Here is a 21656-nt window from a genome sequence, read left to right on the forward strand (position 1 = left end):
AGAATATACACAATGTATTACTACTTGATAATTTTCATCCAGTAGGCCAATCTATAAATAATCAATCGTTGCAACCTCTATGCTCTTTCGCAAAATTGCAAAGCATCCTACCATCACTATTACCCTCGGAAATACGCCTGTGGTTCTTTGCCAGTAGATGAAGGATATCGCCAATCATAACCATCATATGCGGGCCTTGACACCGGCGGAGGACCGGGAGGGTTTCCTCGAGAATCAACAGTATAACCCAACGGACCTTCAATAACCCGCTGGGTAGGATAAGCGCTTTGCTCTCTGAACGGTGGCCGGGTTCCGTAAGCGTAAGAAGGCCTGTCGTCCCGTCGGATAGGGCGTCTAACAAAGTAGTCACCATCTGGATGACGAACCTCTACTAACTCGAACGTCTCTGTGGGGTATTCTGTGGGAGGACGGGTGCTAGGACGGTCATAGTAAGTTCCTCGAGCAGCAATAGGTGGCTCTGGCTCCTGATAGTATCCTGGTTGTGCGAATCGCGAACGGGGACTTCGTTCCCGGTATTGGACTGGGTAGTGATCACTGTGCCAGAAAGGCAGAGGTTGGTCATATTCGCCAAACCTCTGCTCGCCAGGAATAACATATCTAGGCTCACGGGGAAGGGTGTTCCGAGCTCTGCGGCCGCGACCAATCTCACGCCCAGACTCGTCCACATATACGACTTCCTCCTCCTCTACTACTTCGTGCTTTTGAACGCCTAAAGACTCCCCAGCTTCGACGTAACTGGACACTGCATTAACGGACGTGGTTGCTGTATGGTGGTGCTCACGTGGCCGGTTTCCTACGGAAGCACTCCTGTCACGCTGTCTGGCGAGCTCCACGCCTGAATACCGCTTCTCACGTAAATATCGGTAATCAGAAGACTGTTCGTCGCGCCAATGTCGAGGCTTTGCAGGGTGGGAAGGACGACGAGCCGCGAAATCCTGCTCAGTTTTGTCGCTTCCCCTAGCTGGCTCGTGAATTCTTTCAAAATCTGAAGGCGAATACTCGTCAGACCTCGAAGCATCCATTTCTGCGGGGTCGTCAGGTATGTGTTGGACTGGTGGAACTTGGCGCGTTTTACGGCCGTAAACTTCACTGGCTGGGCGAAGATGCGCTACATCTTGATCAGACTCATCTTGCAACCGAGAGTTCAAGGACGCAGCGATTGGGATCATTGCTGAATGGGACTGGATCGTGGGGACATCATGGCCCAGATGTGTTGTTGTTTTGTGCTGCTCAATGCCGGTCCCTGAACGCTCTTCCACAGATTGACTGCTTATCACGTAAGGATCTGGGGCAGGAAGCTGCTTCGTTTCTTGGGTAGAGAGACTTTCTTTAGCCTTCGTTTTCGGAGGCTTAGAAGCAAACTTGTCGATAAAAGCCTGTTCGAATGCCCAAGGGATAGCCTCTTCTACTAGGGAGTATGCCGTGGAATCCTCTCGCAGTATGTCTGCTAACCCTGCCAAGCGCTCTTGCTCCGGCAGTTTGATCATGTCTATTAGCCAGTTCATAGGTATTTGCCCCTGACCTTTGGGAAGTGCTACGTGCACTGCCTGAAAATGTCTGGCTAGCTTGGGAAGGTGGAAGATCTCGCTGTCGCAAGCTCTGCATGCAACTCCGTTGAGTGACCGGACCATATGTAGCTTTCTACTCTTCTCGATAGCATCAAGAAACATCTGCAGCCGAAGAGGCTCATGATGTGTTTCTTCGAAACGTTTAGCGGCATCATGGATAACAGCGATGGCCCTGACTGGAGGCGGTACCCTTTTATTGGATCCGACCTTCGCCCATGCTGACTGAGTAAACCTGATAAGTGTTTCATGCTGGGTTTGCTGAGGAATACCAGGTGCTGCGACGTGCTTTGTGTTGTTGTGATTAGAATATGGCCCGTGATCAAACTGCTCAAGAGGTGGGGGAGCGGATGTCGCGTAATCGTAGTCGTTCGAATGGTTTTGGGAGCTGTAGGGCATTCCAGAGGGATACAGAGGAGTATAAGAGCCATACCCCGTCGATTCAGGATAGGTCTGAGTCGAAAATGGTGGACCGTATGTATGGGCTCCGGCTTGGCCATACGGGGCCATGAGAGTCATCGGCATATGGGGTCCAGAGTTATAATGCGGTAAAGGAGGTGGTTCTACACCATAAGCAGGAGGCAGATACCCTGTTGGCGCACTCTGTTGGGGGTTAGGATGGGCTTGTTGAAACGGAGCGTCCTTAGATTGTTGCATTTTAGATGAGCCCTTCTCATGGTAAACCTTCTCCTTCATTCGAGGGTCAGGACAGAATGGTGGTACCTCCGGCCATTCTGCTCTCCAATGCACCACAACATTGCCCAGGCTGAGAGCAGTTGTGTGTTTGGCTGCATAATGCTGAAGCACGCCTTCGAAGCCGAAAAACTTAAGAGCCCCAGTTCCACCATTGCAGCCATTGCAAAGAAACAATTCTTTACGCAACGGCTCGGTATGAGGTTTGACCTTTATGTCAAAAACCCATTTCATGTTTTCCAGAGTTAATCTTTGGGTCCAGGGTCCCTCTGGAGGCTCGGCTATGGGTTCCTTTCCTGCTGCAATCAATGCGGCTGTGTCCTTTGCAACTTCGGCATAGAATCGTTTGCGAACATATAGGAGAACTTCTGCAGCGAATTGAGGGCAGGTCTTTTTCTTGATCTTAGCGCCATTATTCCACACTTCTATGACCTCGTCTGCGTATTCTGCTATGCGAGCTCGGACAGGACCTTGTGTTTCATCCCACTCTTCGTCAGTGACTTCCCTTGGCTCTCTAGTAGACTTTTTCTCAGACTCTTTCTTGCCAAGCTTCTCTCGTAAGACCTGGGTCTTGACGCTGGTTTGCTTTACTCGCTGTTCAGCATCCTCTCTCTGAGCGAGAAGGCGAGGTTTCAATAGTTCCCAAGCACTGTCGTCAAGAGGTGTAATAAGCTGGAGCGCTGCTTGAAAGGATGGGATGTGGGCTAAAACGTCTGCAGTAAGTGGAGGGTCAAGGAGCATGGCTCGGCGTTCTATGTCAGCTCGCCTTTGGGCTTTGAGTTGAGCTGCTTCTTCCCTTGTCCGCTTCTGCTGCGTTGGGACATGTGGTTGTTGAGAAGTTGCTTCCAGATTAAATGTAGGCCCGTATTGCTCATTCTTGTTGTATGTTTGTGGTTGTTGCTGATCAAGCTGTTGCTTGACACCCGACGAGAGTTTGTTAGGAGGAGGAATAGAAGAGAACGACTCAGCAGGGGTTGAAACGTCGGCCTTGGCTGCAGCAGTTGACACCCGCAACTGGGCAATTCCACCTGCGGCTGCCCATTTCTCCCAACGAGAGGCGTCAACTAAGATCTGCTTGCCGCGAATTTCCAAACCCTTAATCCACTCTTCGGCGGCGGCAGAACCTAATGCCTTGACACTTTCAAACTCTGCCTTGACTTGTTCAACATGCTCCGCCCAGAATAGCTTGGTTACCTGGGTGTTTGGAGGAACTGCTCCTGTCTGCATGGCACGGGGAGGTATGGCATGCATATCTGCATCCACAAGAACGGGAGGTAGAGCCGGAAGCAGAAAAGCAGGGAACGTCGAAGACAATAAGAGATCGATCTCCTGTAGCGCACGTCAGTCTGACATCTAGAAATTTGGACAAAGGAACCCAGACACCTACCCTGACACCATTCTTCTTCAGACAGCTACCGCAAGTGAAGACGCAAAACGGAAAGATGGGACAAACGTCACTTGGACCAGGGCCACTACGCCATGCTTCGGTGTTTGAAGACTGAGGATACGTCTGGCCCTTACTACCACAGAACTGGCAAGATGTAGAGCAAACAAGACGCCACATCTGAACTTCCGGCTTTCCTTTCAGAGGAGCAGGCATGCGGGGCCAGTGAAGCCTCCTTGAAGCTTGCCAGATGGCATCCGGCTTCAAGGTTGGAAGGGAAGATGGAACACTACTTTGTCGCTGGGCAGGTCTAGTGACAGAAGGGCTAAGAAAAACATGGAAAAGTTTGTTGACAATCAACAAACGACCCAGGTCCCTGGGTGATACAAGAGTGAAGATATGTTGCCATATCTCTCCCGGAAGCTGTCTGGATCGGTCCACCAGCTTCTGGGACTTGTTGGAGTTGACAAGACCAGTTCCAGCTTCCTCAAGCCTCACTTTCTTGAATTGCTGGGCACTCGTCAAATGCAGCGACTGGCGCCGTTTCTTGGAAGGCTGCAAGATATCGTCGAGTAAAGATGCAGCTGGATCATAGCTGGAGGCTTCTGAGGGCTCATAATCGGATTCATCAACCATCTGCACATCGCCCTTTTGTAAATCACTGGTTGTCGAGGCTGCTTGGTTCAGAGTTAAGCCAGGGAAGATCGTCCCTCGATCTCCTGAGAAAGACATCGGTTATGAAAACGCGCTATAGGATAGCAAGAATATGTATGATAAGGGAAGGTTCAGAAACACGAGAGAAGATTGGCTTGAGACCCATCAAGCCTGGGGGCAGGGGAGTAAACACTTGTCTGCGCGTAGGGAGTAACGTAGAAATTCTGCGTTATAGTACAACGAAAAGCAGTAAGAATCAAACGCTCATATACAGAGCTCTTCTTATATACAAACCGGTACCTGATCGTGAATCAAGCAACACGAAGTGAATTCGCGGCTTGATCTTGGGTTTGGAGAATAGATGAAGAATGGTGATGATAGAATGAATGAATGAATGGGTCATGATTTAAAAGTTGGGTTATCGATAAAGGACTCGGAGTGGGTCCACTTTTTATCGGCATCATGCCAGGCCTCGCTACCTGTATTACTAGCAGTAGGCAGACATCCAATCATTTTACTAAGCGTTGATAAAAATCATTATACCAGGTACATATCTCATCGTATAATTAAGTAGAGTTGTTTGATATTACATTTGGTGGTTGTTTCGCACATCATATTGTTTCACGAGATGTTAACCCCTATCTTAATCATCATTGCATACTGGCATCTCTTCCATTCCCTCCTCCTTGCCCCATTCCTTGTCCTTGTGAAGTGCTTCCACTACGCCCGCCCATTGATGAGGTCTGCCCAGGCGACGACTGATCTCCCCCCGATCCATATATCTGGAAGCTTTGGTCTGCACCCCAATTGGCCATTTGTGTATAATTCTCGAAGGCATTCTACCCCAATGTTAGAATATGTTTATAGTTATCGATCCTCATGAACATCACAACTTACCCAGTCAAAGTTGGCAGCCATATCCATCCCTGCATCATTACTAGCTCCGAGGTTGCCGAACATGGAGGAGAACGGGGAAGCTGGACCAGCTCCTGCGAAGCCATCTGTCTGAAAGTCGAGACCCTCAGGGCCAGGCATGCCAAAGTCCATACCCATAAATGCCGCTGGATTGGGTGTCGAGAAGGGGTTGGCTGTCGCGTTGAACTCAGGTAAGCTATCAGGAGAAATAAACCCAGGGGCCATAGGTGGTGTGATATCAGTTCCAAGACCAGACATCAAGCCGGGCATGGGTGATGGCACGCCTGGCATATCCGCATTACTTGAGGTGGGGTCTTTGATCTTTTCCAGCATGATATCAATGACCTTAGCCGCTTTAAACGCTTCCATGGATGTATCAGCGAGGGTATTCCAAATCTTCCTCGCAGTTTCCAGGCTGCCAATCATCTTTGATCGCTGATCGTCGTTCCATGTCGAAGCACCCTCGTCGTCTTGCGGGACTGAAGACTGTGCCGCAATGTTGTCGAAGTGCAGATCGAGGATAACCAGCATGGCAGGCAGCGTGAAGTCCTTGGTGGCAATGGATTTCACAAACCAGCCTACTGAACGTAACCTTCCATTAGACTGTGACTCTCGGTAGAGAACCGCTAGGTGGTCGAGCGCTGTCAGCGACGCCTCGATTGCAGCTCTTCGAGAATGAGCGTATCTCGCGCTTTGTCTTGCTCGAGGAAGATATTTCCGGTGCAGTAAACAGAGGATCTTTTGGTAAAGGATATCGACGTTGAACCTGGCGATAATTAATGTCACTGGGTCATGCGACCCTTCCAGTGTTGTCAACTTTAGATGCGGAGGCAGCTCTTGCATTATTTGCCGCAACTTAGCATCGAAACGAATAACCTCATCGTAGGGCACATGCTTGCCCACTTGACCCGTAGCCTGAAGGATATTTCCAAGCTCGTTACACAGTCTCGACTTGGCAATCATATATGCGATTGGAGTGGCTACTGTGGACGGACGAGATGGTGGCAGCTCTTTGATGCCAGGGTGAAACTCGTCGTCAAAGATGTTGTTGGGCAGTTGAGTATCACAGTCATGTTCATAAATCATGCTGGGCAAAGACACTTGGTGGGAGAAGATGACATCCGACATTCGCACAAGAGCCCAAGTTCGCCGTCTCATTTCCTAAAACGGTCAATCGATGCTCTCGTTACATACATATGTAGAGTTGGGCGAGACTTACAGCTTGGAAAGGGGTAATCGTAGGGAACCACTTGGCGTCCCGGTGATAACCCATTCGGAATGCGATCCGGACAATTAAGGATACGATCAACCACAAGCCCAGGTCGGCGTCCCATCTGGACGAATATTCTCCAAATACGTACAGAATCATGGTCTCAACCGTGTACTCGTTGGGTTTTGTGTAATCCGACTTGATAAGGCATTGCACCGTTCGTAACCGATACTCGTTTGCCAATTCCAAAGTTCGACCTCTCCACTCGGGAGGTTCATCACCTACCTTGTGATAGCTCAACATTGCCAGGCAAAGAATAGAGTAGAGCATGCCAAGCCACATGATGGGCGTCTTGTTGGGATCTTGCCAGTGGTCCTTTAACTGCTGTTGGAAGGTTGGTCCATGAATAATGTTGACGGCGTTATCCATAGAGTTAAAGTATCGACTGCAGAGTGTCAAGACAGCTGATTTGGGAGGCAGTTCTGCTCTTATCTCGATTTCGGATGCAGGCGTCGCTCCCAGTAACAATGTGGGCCCTTCCCGCGCAGCCTGGGGTTTTGATGACTTGACTCGCTCATAACTCGATTCCAGTTCCTTTTTGTGGGAGGTAAAATAATTCTTAACCTCGGAGATATCGGCAAGGAGGGTGTGCCAATGTTCCTGACCGACATATAATGACTTGCCCTTGTCTGTATCGACTTTAAGGAAACCCAAAGAAGTGGCAAGTCCGTCCTCCTCATCGCTGTTCTCGTCTTCGTCATATGTCATTGCATTTTCGTCTCCCCTATCGACTTTGGCGGAAGATCCACTGTCTGTGGTGGATTGTGCTGCTGCTCCGGCGGCTGCGGCGGATGCAGCATCTACGTTAGCACCTCCGTGCATAAGGGATAGAACTAGGCCTTCTAAACGGTCAATACGATTCTGCATGTCATCAGGACTTGAGTCTCCTTGACTTTGATTCTTCTTGCGGGTGACTGGCGTAGCGTAAGAGCATGAGCCTGTACCCATGCCCTCGCGCTTCGTACAGTTACTACAAGGATGACTTCTGTCACATTTTCTAGTTTATGTTAGTGTGAAGAGTCTCTCGGGGAGGGTTTAAGCTCACAATCTACCAGCACGGTTAGTAAAGAACATCAGCATGGACATAAAGGGGTACACATACTTGCGCGTCCTACAAGGATAACAGCTGAGGGGAACGCGATTCCTTTTCCTCACAACGCGAAACTGCTCCTCGGGAGAGCGTGCTCCTTGCGAGGAGTTCGTCGAAGGAGGAGTTGGGGTCATTGTGAATATGGGAAGGCGAGAGGATGTGTCTCGACAGATGAGATGTGGAATCCGACTTCAGGCTGAAGTACAAGAGTTGAGACAAGACTTGGTCAGCCTGAGGGGAGCACCAGCATCAATATATTGAGCGAGGCCTGAGCGGTTGGCGGCACAAGAGATCCTTGGCCAGTATGGGTGACTGAGTAATAGAACACTGCCGCAACTACGGCGACCAGATGATCAAGGGGAGACTCCCTCTGACCGGACCGGACCGGGACTTGCGGCCCCAGGATTCAGTTGAAGACCGAGACGAGCCAATGTCGATGGTCGGACAGACAGCGCAGTCCAATGCAATGGGAAGGGTTTCGCCTCAATTGAGTCCCTACTGTAGGAACCTGGAGGTGGCGTGGGTCGAGTCAAGTCCGACAAGTCCGCGCTGCCTTAGGAGTCACAGAGTAGAGGTAAGGTAAAGAGTAGTGTAGGTACAGATACGGATACGGATACCGTGTGATGAAATTGCACGGTATGAAACAGCCTTCTTTTCCAGCGTAGTACAGTACAATATAGTAACAGACAGCTTAGATCGGATGGCGATATTCCGTGCCAGAGTTCATAGGCTAGGTGAGCTCTGATGTTGCGATACGGTACAGCCGGCTCTTTTTTTCTGATAGTGAACGACTGAGCTCGCTGTATGGAGGTATGGTATGGATGCGAGAGGTAGCGAGAAGAGCGCGGCTCGGTGGGGGAATAGAGCGGGAGGCGAAAAAAAGAATAGCTAGGGTGGGATGGTAGGGAAGCGAAGAGCTACCTACAATAAGGCAGAAGGCATAAGGTAGAGAGAAGTAAGGTAGGGATAGGTAGAACAGAATGGCGGAATGTTTTGGGGGTCAGCTCAGCTCAGTCAGCAAAGCAAGCGGAAAGATAAAGAGGATGACGGACGGCGTCTGTGTCCAACCACAAGAACAGGATGTCAGTTAATAAGACGCAATGCAATGAAACGAAATATAATACAGTGCAGCATCCGCAATGAAGGAGGGGTCGGAGTTTCCGAATGCTTTGCTTGGCTTTTGATTCTATTACCTATGTAGGTAGGTAGAGAAGAAAGAGAAGATCTCTTTGCTGAGCAAGGTGGAAAGAAAATGGGCCAGAAACTGAATGCGAGTCCAAATTTGTGTGGTCTGGATGTCAGCATCAGCTTTATTAAACCGCAGACTAAGGTACTAAGTTAGAGGGAGGTGATTAGGCATCGTAGCAGAGGAAAAGTACGCGTATCCCTTCACCAACAATAATTGATAAGAATTGAGATTGGAAGAGACATCTATGGGTCTGAGTATTCAATATGTTGGCGCCCGTGATTGAAATATATATCACAAGTAAATATGAAGAATTTCGCTATTTCTTCGCCTTTATTTTCCTCTCTGATGTACCTATTACAGGACTTACAACAATTAGGGGTCTAAGTACCTCTGGGTGCTGCACAGAGATGGATACTGCCCGTGCATCAATGTTGAGCATCCATGGAACTTGGCCGTGGAAAGGAACCACAATCTACCACCAAAACCAAGGACAAGGACAAGTACAGATAATCTTTGTTGCCTAGCAGGCCGGTGACTCATTCTCGCTCGTCGGATTCAGCCAGCGCCTTACTCTTTAACCTATCGATGGATGGATATTTCGGACTTCGGACCTGGAGCTTGATTATCACCGATATTTGTCATCCATATTTTAGTAGCCACTCCACAATTGTTCTCCTTCATGTGCATAGGGATTGTACAGTTGTCGATCATTGGATTACCAACAATCCAGACCTAGTCTACTGTATATCCCATCCATGCCAATACTACCTAGAGTGCCGAGTCTTAGTTCACATTCACAGCCAATAACTTGGCTGAGAAGAGTGCAATTGCCGTGCCGTTATTTCATCATAGGTTTGTTTTCTTCATGTACCTACATCTTACTAATCCTGTCCTTCTACCCTTTTGAAATCCATCTCAATCGACTCGCTACCTGCTGATGCATGGTCGGTGAGCTTCAAGGGCCATGATTTGGACTATCCTTTCGAAACCAATAGCGCACAAGGGCTACGTTCAGAACCCATCGCCTCTGTTTCCATGACCTTTCTCTCCGAGCAATTCTCGCCCACCAACATCCAGTCCTCCCCAGAGTTCCAAATCTTCTCGATTATATGTTTATGTACCCATACACCGTCCGCTAGTTCTTCGCCATGCGTTTCAGTCGGATGCTGGGCCTTGTGCTGTTGAACATCATTGCTTCAAGGGTGGGGTTATACTGATGGCTATGCAGTGCAGCATAGCATTCAGCGACGACTGCAGGACCACATTCACGCGTGCTAACAAAACGTGCATCATGTTCATCGCATTGCATATATTCCGCTTCAAGATGCTGCAGGAGCGCTCACGCTGTACTTTGTAAGAAACTCGGCGTCGTTGCTCATCTCCTCCTTGACCTGTCAATTTGTCAGCATGAGTTAAGTTTCTCGCGCCCAATACAACTTACAATGTCTAGACCTCCAACAAGCTCACCATCAATCCAAAGCTGGGGGTATGTTGGCCAGTCTGCAAACTCCTTGAGTCCCTGCCGAACCTCATCGTCGGCAAGAATGTTGAAAAATCCATACTTGACTGAGTTGTCTCGTAGTAGACCAACCAATTGCCTAGAGAAACCGCACTGGGGCGAGCTGGGTGTGCCCTTCATGAAAAGCATGACAGGTGCAGCCTTGACAAGGTCTCCAAGACGCTTGAAAAGCTCCTCCTTCTTCTTCTCAGGATCCTGCTCCTCTTCGACGGCGGCATCGTTCGCCTCGACGCCATTGGGGCCGCTTGCTGCAGCGTTTTCGCCTGACTGCTTCGCCTGTGTTTCGATCGCCGTGCGCACCTTGACAGCGCTACTGCCACTGACGGTCTCGACAACCTCGCCATTTCTCAAAAGAACGAGGAAAGGCACGGCAGTAACATCGTAGGTCTCGCTGAGGTCGCTCAACTCCTCTGCGTTGATAGACACCCACTTGGTGGTGGGAGGCTCAGTGACTGGATATTCGGAAGCGAGGGTCGACAGGACGGTGGCCATTTGCGCGCATGGTGCGGCCCACGGGGCGTGGAAGGATACGATAACGAGCGTAGTGGGGGGAACAGAGCCAAGCAGCTGCTCCCACTCGGGAATGCTGGTGATTTCTGTGATGGTCGACATTTTTTGGTTTTTGGGGGGTGGTTGATGGAGATGTCAGGGTTTCGATCTGATAAGGGGAAAAAACAGAAACAGTAGGCAGTTCTGAGGTCGGAATAGTTTAAGGTTGGTAGAAATTGGCGTAGATCCGCGCGCGAATGGGAATGGGGGGCAAAATCAATTCCAGTCCCGTCGTCGGGTCTCACTCAAAGTTTCCATGGCGGGGTACTGACTCTGCTGAGAAAACTGGTCTTGCGTCATTTCGTTTGGCTTCCATTCAATCTTCCATCGTTCGCTATCGGGCGGCTCGGGGTAGACGGCGACGGGGACGGGCGGTACTCCGCTGCCGGAGCTGGATATATGCATCCGATTCAATAAATGAATTCGCATCTGTCATGCTGACATACAACCTCGATTGGAAGCTCACATCGTTTAATCGTTATAACCAAACCATAAAAAGTCTAGCACCATACAATGGATATCTACTCTACTGTACAGCAATGGATGTGGAGGGGCCAGACAGAGTACAGCTCATACCTACAGCATGAACAGCACAGCTCAACCCCGCTCACAGCCCACCGTAGACTAGCTAGACCCTAGACCGCCCCAAAGTTGGGCATCTCCAAGCTCCCCTAGGTACCTCCCAATGGAGTGGACAACCTGCGAAAGCTACCTGCATCATCAGCCACACACTCTAATAAACCCACTTTCTGTTGTACCCAGACTTCCCACCGTCTTCTGATTTGCTTTCGGCTTCTATCCATAACTTCTCCTTCTCCTGAACCCTGACAAGGCGAAACAAAACGAGGACGAGCACAGCAATTCCTCACATCTCGACGATACAAGGTATTTAGGCCTAACTAAAACCCATCTCCGGCTACGCCTCCGGAACTTATATCCTGTGGAGCTGCCACCGCAACAACAGTAACGGTGTCAACGTCGCCCCCCAACCCCCGTCATCCAACCTGACCTTCGTCAGCTTTGCTTCGTCTTCCCTTTCCTTTCTTTCTTTTCCTTTGCCCTTCTCGACTTTGACTTGTCATCTCTCAAAGCTCCCTCAAGATGGCGTCCCTCAATCTCTCCATAAACGGCCCGTCCATCAAGAGCAGCTACAATGGCGTTGTCAACGGCCCCCCGCCATCATCCGACTCTCCCACCTATGCCCATTGGGCACTCTTCTCAGTCCAGGCCCCTCTTATGAGTGCCTTCCAAGACAGCGGTGCCAAGGAGAGCATTCTCAAGGTTCAAAGCACAGGCGGTATGCGAGACAAGACGAGTTCCTCATGAAGCAACCACACACTAACCAGTACAACAGATGGCGAACTTGCCGACCTCATTGAGGATTTCAGCGAAGGTCGCATTCAATTCGCTTTCGCTAGAGTCAAGGACCCCAACAGTGGCCTCCCCAAGAGCATCCTGATCGCATGGTGCGGGGAGGGTGTCCCCGAACGAACCAAAGGCTACTTCACCAGTCACCTCGCCGCAGTTTCAAAGGTCCTCCACGGATACCATGTTCAGATTACCGCTCGCTCCGAAAGAGATCTCGAAGTTGACTCTATCATGCAAAAGGTGGCCGACGCTTCGGGCGCCAAGTACTCGGCCGCCAGCTCTGACGGCCCTCGTTCCAGCGCACCGCCTCCCGTCAAGACAAAGCCCGTCTTCACCCCCACCACATCCAGCCGAGCCAACCCTATCGTCGCTGCTCGATCCAAGAAGGATGAGAATGTGGATGAGGACGGCTGGGGTGCTGATGCTCCTCCTGTCACAAGGTCTCAGATTGAGAAGGTCGAGTCCGCTTACAAGCCCACAAAGGTCAACATTGCCGATCTTAGCAAGCAACCGACCGCAACTACCAGCGGAAGTGCCCCTGTCCAGCGAGACGATACACCTAGCGATGTGGTCAAAGGCGGCTACCAACCCGTTGGAAAGGTCGATATTGCTGCCCTTCGCGCCCAAGCTCAAAGGGATCAGGATGATAGACCGACTCCTGTAAAGGGTTCTTATGAGCCTGTTGGAAAGGTAGATATTGCTGCTATCCGCGCCCATGCAAAGAAGCCCGCCGCTTCCGAGGAGCCTCAAGAGGATGAGACCACAAAACCGGTCGCCGAGCGTATGGCTGCTTTCTCGCAGCCATCACAATCTGAGCGCATGACCTCGCTGCCCAAACCCAAGGTCGCCAACAAATTCGGAGGTGCAGCAAGCTTCTCAGGTACCAAGGCTCCCACGCCCGGTGGCTTAGGTTTTGGAGCTCCTGCTCCTGAGAAGTCTGCTCCCATCGGTGCCGCCAGCCGGACATTTGCGGACCAAGGCGGGAAGACCCCAGCCCAGCTCTGGGCTGAGCGAAAGGCCAGGGAGAGGGGTGAGTCTGTCGGTAGCAACAGTGCCCCGACTCCGGCTCCTGCCGCTGCTGGTAGCGCTTCTCCTGTGCAGGCCCAGAAGAGTGGAAATGAGTGGAAGAGTGGTTACGCTGGCAAGAGCTGGGCTCCTGTTCAGACTGGAGACTACGGCAGAGGCATTCCTGGACAAATTAGCCAGGAGAACACAGGCGAGCAGAACGAGGACACACCAGCATCGCCATCTGGAGTATCCGCTCTACGAGACCGATTCAAGGACACGATCCCCATTAGTGCTGGGGCTCCTCCTCCTCCTGCAGCCCGTCCTGCCCAAGATGACGATTCACCACCACCACCAGTTCCTAGTGATTCTCGACCTTCTGGAGGCTTTGCCCTCCCTGGTCTGCCCAACCGACCCGTACCCAAGGATGAGCAGTCGGATGACGAGCGTGAGGACCCCTCTGCCTACCAAACAGCCGCAGAGCGAGGACGTTCTCCTTCACCTCCTCGTGTTGCTGTCCCTGTCAGCCGTGGGCCCGAGCCTGATGTTGGAACTCCTCCTGAGCAACGTGCTCCTCCCCCGATCCCCCCTAGCCAGATTGATGTGCCCAAGGAGTCGGAGCTTGCTGATGACAAGGAGGTCTCCTCCACCGCCCGCTTCGCTGGTGGTGCGGCTGCTGGTGTCGCCGTAGGGGCTGCTGCTGGTGTTGGAGCTGCTGCCGCCGCTGGTGCTTTCGATCGTGAGCCCAGCCCTGAGCCTCAGCCTGAACCCGAGCTTGAGCGTGCTCCCTCGCCTGCTCCGCAACAAGCTCCTCAGCCAGCTCAAGAAGCCCAGGGTGGATACCGTGCTGTGATCCAGTACGATTATGAGAAGGCCGAGGACAACGAGATTGAACTGGTCGAGGGTGATATTGTCACCAACATTGAGATGGTGGACGAGGATTGGTGGATGGGTACCAACTCCCGAGGCGAGAGCGGTCTCTTCCCCAGCAACTACGTTGAGCTGATTGGGGATGACGAGCCCGAGCAACCGGCTTCCGCTGCGGCACCACCTCCCCCTGTCCCTGCGGCTGAGCCCGAGCCCGAGCCTCAAGCTCCTGCTGCCGCCCAGGCTGATGCCGGCCACACGGCCGTCGCCCTTTACGATTACGAGGCTGCGGAAGATAATGGTAAGACTCAGTTACTGAATATTGATGATGAAACTGTAACTGACAATGACTTGCAGAACTAAGCTTCCCTGAAGATGCCACAATTACCAACTTGGAATTCCCAGACGAGGACTGGTGGTTTGGTCAATACAATGGTCACACTGGCCTGTTCCCTGCCAACTACGTCCAGCTCAACCAGTAGACTTCGGACTTGTTTTTTTTTTATAGCAGCAGTTGAGCGCAATGTTTGGGTTCGGCTTACAAAACTTGACAGTAGATACGACTTGACGCAATCAGCTCGCGTACAGATTCAAACAGATGATTTATTGTTATATATCCATTTAAATTGGATTCTTTTCAACAAAACTTGATTGCATTCACAGTTGACGATAATATGATGGCGTGCATGAGTGAAGTCTTGTACAGCGGCAGAGCCTCGTAAATTATTAACTACTCGCCCGTTCCCGTTGTTGCCTCTCCCGTCCACCATCATTTTCGTAGCAAAAAACAGTATAACATCCAAGAAGCAGGGTATTCATGACAGCGTTTCCAAATTCAGTAAATAGGTGTTGTGTTTTCGGTTCATACTGAGCCTTGACTCCATCGGAGCCGAACTCGAAATCGTACTTGGGGTGGTTGGTGTTGACCGTTTAAAAAAGGCAATCGCAACACTCCATGCTAAAAGCAATTGAATGTTAGCAACTTTCATAACACTTCAACATGTGCAGCGCGCGACACTCAATTAGTGCTAGCGAGCAGCACTGATGACGCCAATGACTTCAATTGATCACTTACCAGCATTCACATCCTTCTTCAGCAACGCAGCAACAGCACAGGGCGGCCAAGCAACCAGCCAAGCAACCGCCGCCGCCGCCCTTCTTTCCACCGCTCTGTTGAGGAGGTGCCTGTTGGTATTGCATGGGAGGTTGGCCTTGGGGCGGGCCGTAATATTGTCCTTGTGGGGGACCGTACTGTCCCTGAGGAGGACCATACTGTCCTTGGGGAGGGCCGTATTGACCTTGAGGAGGACCGTAAGACTGCGAAATGGAACATTAGTAACTGCGACAGCACTTGGGTTATTGCGCCAGGACGACATACAGGTTGGGGGTGCTGGGGGTAGCCGCCACCACCACCGTTGTAGTAATCTTGAGCGGACATGATGGTAGAGATAGAGCTGTTGCTGATGCGATTGAGATGCGCGCTGCGATTATTCGATGAGGGCCTTTTCAATTGGATAAGACGCAAAAGGATAATCGATCCTGTATAGAAAAGAGGAAGATGTTGGGTGAAAGAAGAAGCTTGCGACTGCCTACTAACGTAAAAAGATTGAGGTCACGGGCGATGGAGCTTGCTTTACATAGGTATTACTTGACTCGGCAATAGCCACCAGAACTAAGTTGCCTTTGTGGAGTGCGACTGCGACTGCGAAAACAGCCAAGAAAGACTGAGTCACCCAATCATGGGATTTCCAAGGATACTGCAAGAAGCCTTAAGTACGCTAATAATGGTCTTTTGCGGGGAGTCCGTTCCTTGAGATCGGTAAGACGGCAACTCAAAGAACGGCAACCACAGTGATGTATGTATGCCATGCTACACAGGTACTAATCAATGTCGATGTTATTTTTAACCAAAGAAAACATTGGATCTGAACATGTTCATCATCAGCCACCTGTGGCGGTAAAAACAGCACAATCCCTGAATCAATGTTTCGTTTCACGGTACTAATGGACATCTTACCTTGGCACGCAATGACGAAGCTCTCAGCCTCTCGCCTTGACATAGGTGAGGTACGCGTAAACATGCACTCGGGTTGTCCGTGCCGTTCTTACCGACAACAGAGCCACTCAGCCACTTTAGCCTCTTCAAACTGCACTTTCTGGGTCCTTCCAAGCTTCAATGATACAATGAGCTACCATACTCTTTTAAAGAATCATCAGAGTTGATCAAATCTTTCACGTATTGTAGGTACTTTCTACTGTTTGACAGAGGTAGTGGGAATAGATACGATACTGGCCAAAGGTCACGTGTATCCCTCAGAGGTTGGCGGAAAATGATATAAACTTCCATTGTCTTTACTCTAGACAAGTGCTATTAAAGTAATCAGCACAAAAGTCTTTGACTATTCAATAAGCACGTCTCAATTCAGCATATCAACCAGTGACATCCACCAAGCACTTTTCACATTGTCAAGCAAACATCGATATTAGTGTTCTCTGATAATGAAGGACATTTCTTGGGCGGCGAGCTCCTCAGCCCAACGACCATCTAACTATCTAATTAAATTTTATGGAAAACATCCTGATTTTAGTAACGGTTCGACGAACGTGCGCTCTGGAATTTTTGCATGTCACGTTGAACAGACACTGCCCATTTCCCTAGATGCTCTCAAGACACTGCGCAGTCCGTGTACAGTATGCTCCATGCACCTAGAAAACTTGGGGCTACCGACTGGTTCCAAAGGCCTTGCCAAGAGACGTCGTCGACAAGATACCTAAGACTACATATGGAAAACTGGTATATAGACTGATCAGCGCCAAGAAATTGATCATATTGAGCTCCATCCCCAGTATATTCTGAACTGCGCTGGTCACTCCAGCAGTCTCAGTATGTCTACCCTAGACAATCGGTCTTAGTTAGGCTATCCTCGCGCTTGAACGAAGCAAACACCGAAACAGAGAATCAGATGAATCATTCACTCAATCTGTAGGTCCGGACGGATCTCCTCTCATCTATCTGCATTACTCCAACAGGCACATGTTGGACTCAAGCAGGCACGCAATTTACATCGACTCTATAACAGCATAGCATGCATTTCTCTGTTGGGTTCGAAGCAAGACGCAACACATGTAACCAAGTAAACCAAGTATTCTTTTATTCCAGGTTGCAGCCGCAACCAAGCACAATGCCCTTGAACAGGATCCGATAGAGATTGCATCCACTGCTTCAAATCATTAGAGCATGGGACTATCTGCAAATCTCGTTCCTTCTATCCCGCAACCCCTGATCTTGAAACTACCAAATATGCACAGCGCGAATTGCCTATCTTCAAGTCTGTCTGTTTTATTGCTCCTCCTCACCTTGGGGCTCCTCAACCTCCTCCTCATCGTCATCGTCGAAGCTGCCGGCGGGCACCTCGTACAATCGGAGGATAGACTTGTTGGGGTCCTTGACAAGCACGAACTTGGCGTCCGAGCTGGAGTTGCTGAGACACATGTCGGCGATAGTACGGACGATACCCCAACCGTTGTTGAGGGACAAGTTCATCTGGTTAGCGAAGTCACGAGGCTTCCAGCCGATAACACCCAAGACGACGTGCTTGTCGTTGGAGCGGGGAGTCACACGAGAAACGAAACTGTGAATTCAGTTAGCCAAAACGAATACTATCGCATGTAAGCAAAGAAACTCACCCAAGCTTCATCACGTCAGCGCTGGCGAGGATACTCTGCACTGTCCATCGGGCGAGCTTGCAGCTGTTGTTCTTCATCTCAGTAGCAACAACAGCACCACGTTGAGTAACGAGCTTGCTTCGCCAGTCAAGAGCACCACCACTTCCCTGAGCCTTGCTGTCGAACTCGTTGAGGGCGTGGATGCTCATGTGCTGATCTTCGCCGCTGATGGTGTTCCTCTGAACGGCGTCAACTTCTGTTCGGACGATGAGGTGAACGGGCTCCTCCTCGTTGGTGGAAAGGTCGAAGCGTCGGTACTTGTAGGCCTTGCTGGCAGGGGGGTCGGTATCCTCGGATGAGTTGTAGAAGGGGTTGCCGTGGGCCATGTTGACCTTGGAGGACTCGTTCTCAAGGACGACCTGGTTGGTGAAGTTGTGGTTGATGTATGTGGCCTCCTCAGCGAGGGCGTTGGGCTGGTTGATGGTGTCCTTGCTGCCGTCGGCGGCATCAAGAGGGGCGTCGGCAGCGTTCTCGTTGACTGTCACCATGTCAAGAGCGGCGTTATCACGCTTGTCGAGGAAGATCTTGTTGCCCTGTCGAGAAATGACGATATCCCAGGGGTAAACGGATCGAGGAGAGCACATAAGCATGGAGAGAATGCTGTCGGTGGCGAAGATGGTAGCCTCGTCCTTCTCAGCAAGCTCCTGGATGACGGGATCGGATGAGGTGGTGACGTTGTAGGCAGCGCGGTCGATGGGAGTGAGCTTCTTCTCAGCACCCTTGACAGGCTGCTTGTCGTAGGAGCGGTCATAGTGGTATAGGAAACCGTAGTTGTCGATATCCTCACCTTCGTCGGTGTCGAGGTTCAGCTTAGCCAGGCGGTTAAAGTCAATCTCCTCGAGCAACTTCCACTCGGCCTTGACGTTGATGCTGGCATCACGGTTGCGAGCAGGCTTGTCATAGTCCTTCCAGCCGAAGCGACGACCGCCACGACCAGCGTTGTTTCGGCCACCTCGGTCGTAGCCCTGTCGGCCACCAGCACCGGCACCACCCCTTGTAAGGGTAGTTCGTCCACCTCGGGCGCCGGCCTGACCTCCACGCTGGCCACCACGGCCACGAGTGAAGACGGCACCACGACCGTATCTTGACTTTGTCGAATCTCGGACGTTGCTAACGACGGAGAAGGTAGACTCGTCCTCGGCGGGAGGTGCGTTGAAAGTGATAGCGTGGCTGGCACCATAGACTTGTTGGTCTGGATGAGAGGTTCAAGTCAGCCAAGAGTCCAACAAGGACAAGACAAGAAAGAAAAGGTGTTTCCTTGGTCGGGAAAGAGTATTTTGGCGTAACCTACCTCGGAAGTTTCTGTTGTATTGTGATCGTCCACCACGCTCTCTATCTTTGCCCTCAGCAGTCCAGTCGGCCATGCGTCCCAGCTTGTCTCCCTTGGAGAAGGGCGCATAGGGCACGCCGTTGAGGGTAGTCTCTGATGTGACTGAGGGACCCCAGCCGTCGCCGGCGGGGCAGCTCTCGCAGATCTTGACGTAGTCGAGTGAATCCGTCATTTTGAATGATCTATATGATTTCTATATGCGCGTTCGAGTGCGCTTCGGTAGAAATCAGATGTATTCGGCGTCGGGAATCGGGAGCGGGGGATGCGTCAATCAACCTCTCGCTTCACAGGCGATGCTAGAATTTGGACATACACGATGAATTTGTGGTGGGGGTGGAGTGGGGCGCCAGTGAAAAAAACCCAAGCCCCGCGCTTGATTGTGCGCTGTCAGCCACTCAGCCACAGGTAGGATATCTAGAACCTTAGGGTAAGGCTGTCAAACCCATCATCAAGTTGTCTGGGTACAAAGACCATTCGTATAAGACGTCTCTAACGGTGAGTTCGGGATACAATAATAGAAAACACAACTAGTTTGAATGATAGCGCATATATATTTGCTGTCTTACCCACAATGGTCCCCATCTTGTCTCGTCATACACTCACACCACATCAGATATCTCATTACATTTGTCCTGCTTTACATTCTGCGAAGCTACTTCATTTACTCGCAAACCATGTTGTCCTTACCACTGAAAACATTATCAATGGCATCTCGCACCTCAAACTCCTCCATCACGGCACCAAAGCTTTAGCGTATCAGTTAGTACAAGACAAACAACAACGGTAGTATCACTTACCCGTAGCATCTCACTTTCCGAACCAGCTCTTCGCTCAACTTTCGGAAATCTTCAGCCTCAAGCTCGTTTGCCCTTGGGTGTGACATAAGTAGGCCCCATGACATGATGGGTGTCACTTCGCCGTCGAGATCGATGTTCTTGCTAAGATCCAAGAGGGTGGCCAAATCTGCCTTGGGAACCTCCCATGTCTTCTGGCTGGACTCATCACCCATAGGAATATGTGTTTTGCCAAAGGGTAAGCCCGGGCGTGATTCTGGAGATGGATCGGGTGGGCAGGATGCCATTAGCGCATGACCGCAAGGCTCGCCCTCAGGTTCAGCGGCCCTCTCGACCATGAATTGGATATGTGTCATGCAGGGCCGTTCTAGTCTATACAGAAGCAAGCTTGTTAGCGAACCTGATCAACAAAGTGCCTTGCCAAAGCTCACCCATGGCGCAAGCAACTCGCGTTATACCATACAGAGGGGTTACTGGGGATTCTTCGAATAGGAGTTATCGTACGTTAAAACGAAGTCAATTCCCGCCTGTTCCAACTCGGGATTTCCACGATATAGATGCTGAGGCATGCCATGTTGTTGCTGGTTGGGCATGAAGCCTTGATTGGCGGCCCCAGGAAGGTGCATAGGTGAGCCGACCGAGGGAGCCGTCGATTGCGAGGTCAGAGGAGAAGATCCTGTGTTAGTAGAGTCGAAACCTCGACTGGTCGCGCTCCCTGCCACATGTGGACTACTGTGTTGAAGACCAGCTTGTGCTAAGCTGTCTCGTAGCCGTTTGTTCTCATCAGCCAACCTCTCTCTGTCAAGAGAGACATTACTGAAAACCTCTTTGAGGCGGAGAACCTCGTCTTCGAGAGCCTTGATATAGAGTTCCTTTCTCTCTCGATGGGTTCTAATCGTTAAGATGTCATGTCAGGAACAAGGTCTGACTTTACTTTAGACAAGCAACATACCGTTGGGCCTGACGATTCAATTCCTGGCGTCGAGTCAAGGCAGGTTTGCTATTGGGCTTGGGTCCTCGCTTCTTTGGGGGATTTCCATCTGATATCATGAATCAGCATTGTTAACAGCATCATTAGACTAGGCTCGTCTAGAAGCTTACCGCGTGTTGTTCTCTTATCAGCCAAGCTTTTGTAGAGTTCGGGATCGAGGGAAGCTGCTGCGCTATCATCCTCTGAGCTTGCAAAGACTCGGTCCGGTGATAGGGACGAAGAGAAGGAACGCTCAGTTGCGCCCGCAAGATGAGCGTTGAAGGCAGACATTGCCGACGGACTGATTGGCCTCCACTCTTATCAGTGTTGAGGTGTCTCGGTCAAGGATTACAATCCCTAACGGTTGGAAGTGTATTGGGGAGACTAGAAAGAAGGGTGATGTAGCATGAGAAAGAGAAGTCACAAAGCTTAAAAGAGTCGGGTCTAGAGATGGAACATGCTGAAGCTGCGAGTGTCGTCACTTTTGTTTGTACAGTAGGTAAGTAATTCAAGAGAAGTTGTGCAGGGACCGACGATCAGGACGCGCCAACCTAATCAGCGTAGCGCAGCACAGCACAGCGCAGCCCACTATGTATGTGAAATACAATACACAGCCTGGCCTGGACTGAACTGTAATGATTTGAGATAATTGAAAGATGGATCAGAGGAACTGGGGCTGGCCGGTTGCTTCGTAAGACGGGAACGACTGAAGGGCGCGATTCTAGAACCGGCCGGGGGGGGGGGGCA

At 50.7% G+C, this 21656-nt stretch overlaps 6 protein-coding genes across 6 annotated transcripts; 1 reads left to right on the forward strand and 5 right to left on the reverse strand.

Moving 5' to 3' along the window:
- Positions 1-119: 119 nt before the first annotated feature.
- FIESC28_08671 (uncharacterized protein) lies at positions 120-7726 on the reverse strand (the record flags this gene model as incomplete). Its single annotated transcript, XM_031162809.1, has 7 exons — positions 120-3608; positions 3667-4337; positions 5042-5156; positions 5215-6393; positions 6452-7499; positions 7548-7550; positions 7605-7726. The coding sequence occupies 7 exons, from the start codon at positions 7724-7726 to the stop codon at positions 120-122; spliced, it is 6627 nt and encodes a 2208-aa protein (XP_031013133.1).
- Positions 7727-10100: 2374 nt separating this feature from the next.
- FIESC28_08672 (uncharacterized protein) lies at positions 10101-10912 on the reverse strand (the record flags this gene model as incomplete). Its single annotated transcript, XM_031162810.1, has 2 exons — positions 10101-10172; positions 10223-10912. The coding sequence occupies 2 exons, from the start codon at positions 10910-10912 to the stop codon at positions 10101-10103; spliced, it is 762 nt and encodes a 253-aa protein (XP_031013134.1).
- Positions 10913-11950: 1038 nt separating this feature from the next.
- Positions 11951-14571, forward strand: FIESC28_08673 (uncharacterized protein; the record flags this gene model as incomplete). Its single annotated transcript, XM_031162811.1, has 3 exons — positions 11951-12146; positions 12204-14390; positions 14447-14571. 3 exons carry the CDS (start codon positions 11951-11953, stop codon positions 14569-14571), a joined length of 2508 nt encoding a protein of 835 aa, XP_031013135.1.
- A 589-nt stretch (positions 14572-15160) lies between these two features.
- On the reverse strand, positions 15161-15527 carry FIESC28_08674 (uncharacterized protein; the record flags this gene model as incomplete). The annotated part of the gene is made up of 2 exons (XM_031162812.1): positions 15161-15406; positions 15468-15527. 2 exons carry the CDS (start codon positions 15525-15527, stop codon positions 15161-15163), a joined length of 306 nt encoding a protein of 101 aa, XP_031013136.1.
- A 1902-nt stretch (positions 15528-17429) lies between these two features.
- FIESC28_08675 (uncharacterized protein) lies at positions 17430-19317 on the reverse strand (the record flags this gene model as incomplete). Its single annotated transcript, XM_031162813.1, has 3 exons — positions 17430-17721; positions 17777-19007; positions 19107-19317. The coding sequence occupies 3 exons, from the start codon at positions 19315-19317 to the stop codon at positions 17430-17432; spliced, it is 1734 nt and encodes a 577-aa protein (XP_031013137.1).
- A 489-nt stretch (positions 19318-19806) lies between these two features.
- Positions 19807-21200, reverse strand: FIESC28_08676 (uncharacterized protein; the record flags this gene model as incomplete). Its single annotated transcript, XM_031162814.1, has 5 exons — positions 19807-19891; positions 19943-20311; positions 20444-20830; positions 20892-20979; positions 21041-21200. The coding sequence occupies 5 exons, from the start codon at positions 21198-21200 to the stop codon at positions 19807-19809; spliced, it is 1089 nt and encodes a 362-aa protein (XP_031013138.1).
- Between the last annotated feature and the right edge of the window lie 456 nt (positions 21201-21656).

Source organism: Fusarium coffeatum (genome assembly GCF_003316985.1).
Source record: "Fusarium coffeatum strain FIESC_28 chromosome Unknown BRIP53273_contig_207, whole genome shotgun sequence".
In the NCBI taxonomy this organism is placed as follows: domain Eukaryota; kingdom Fungi; phylum Ascomycota; class Sordariomycetes; order Hypocreales; family Nectriaceae; genus Fusarium; species Fusarium coffeatum.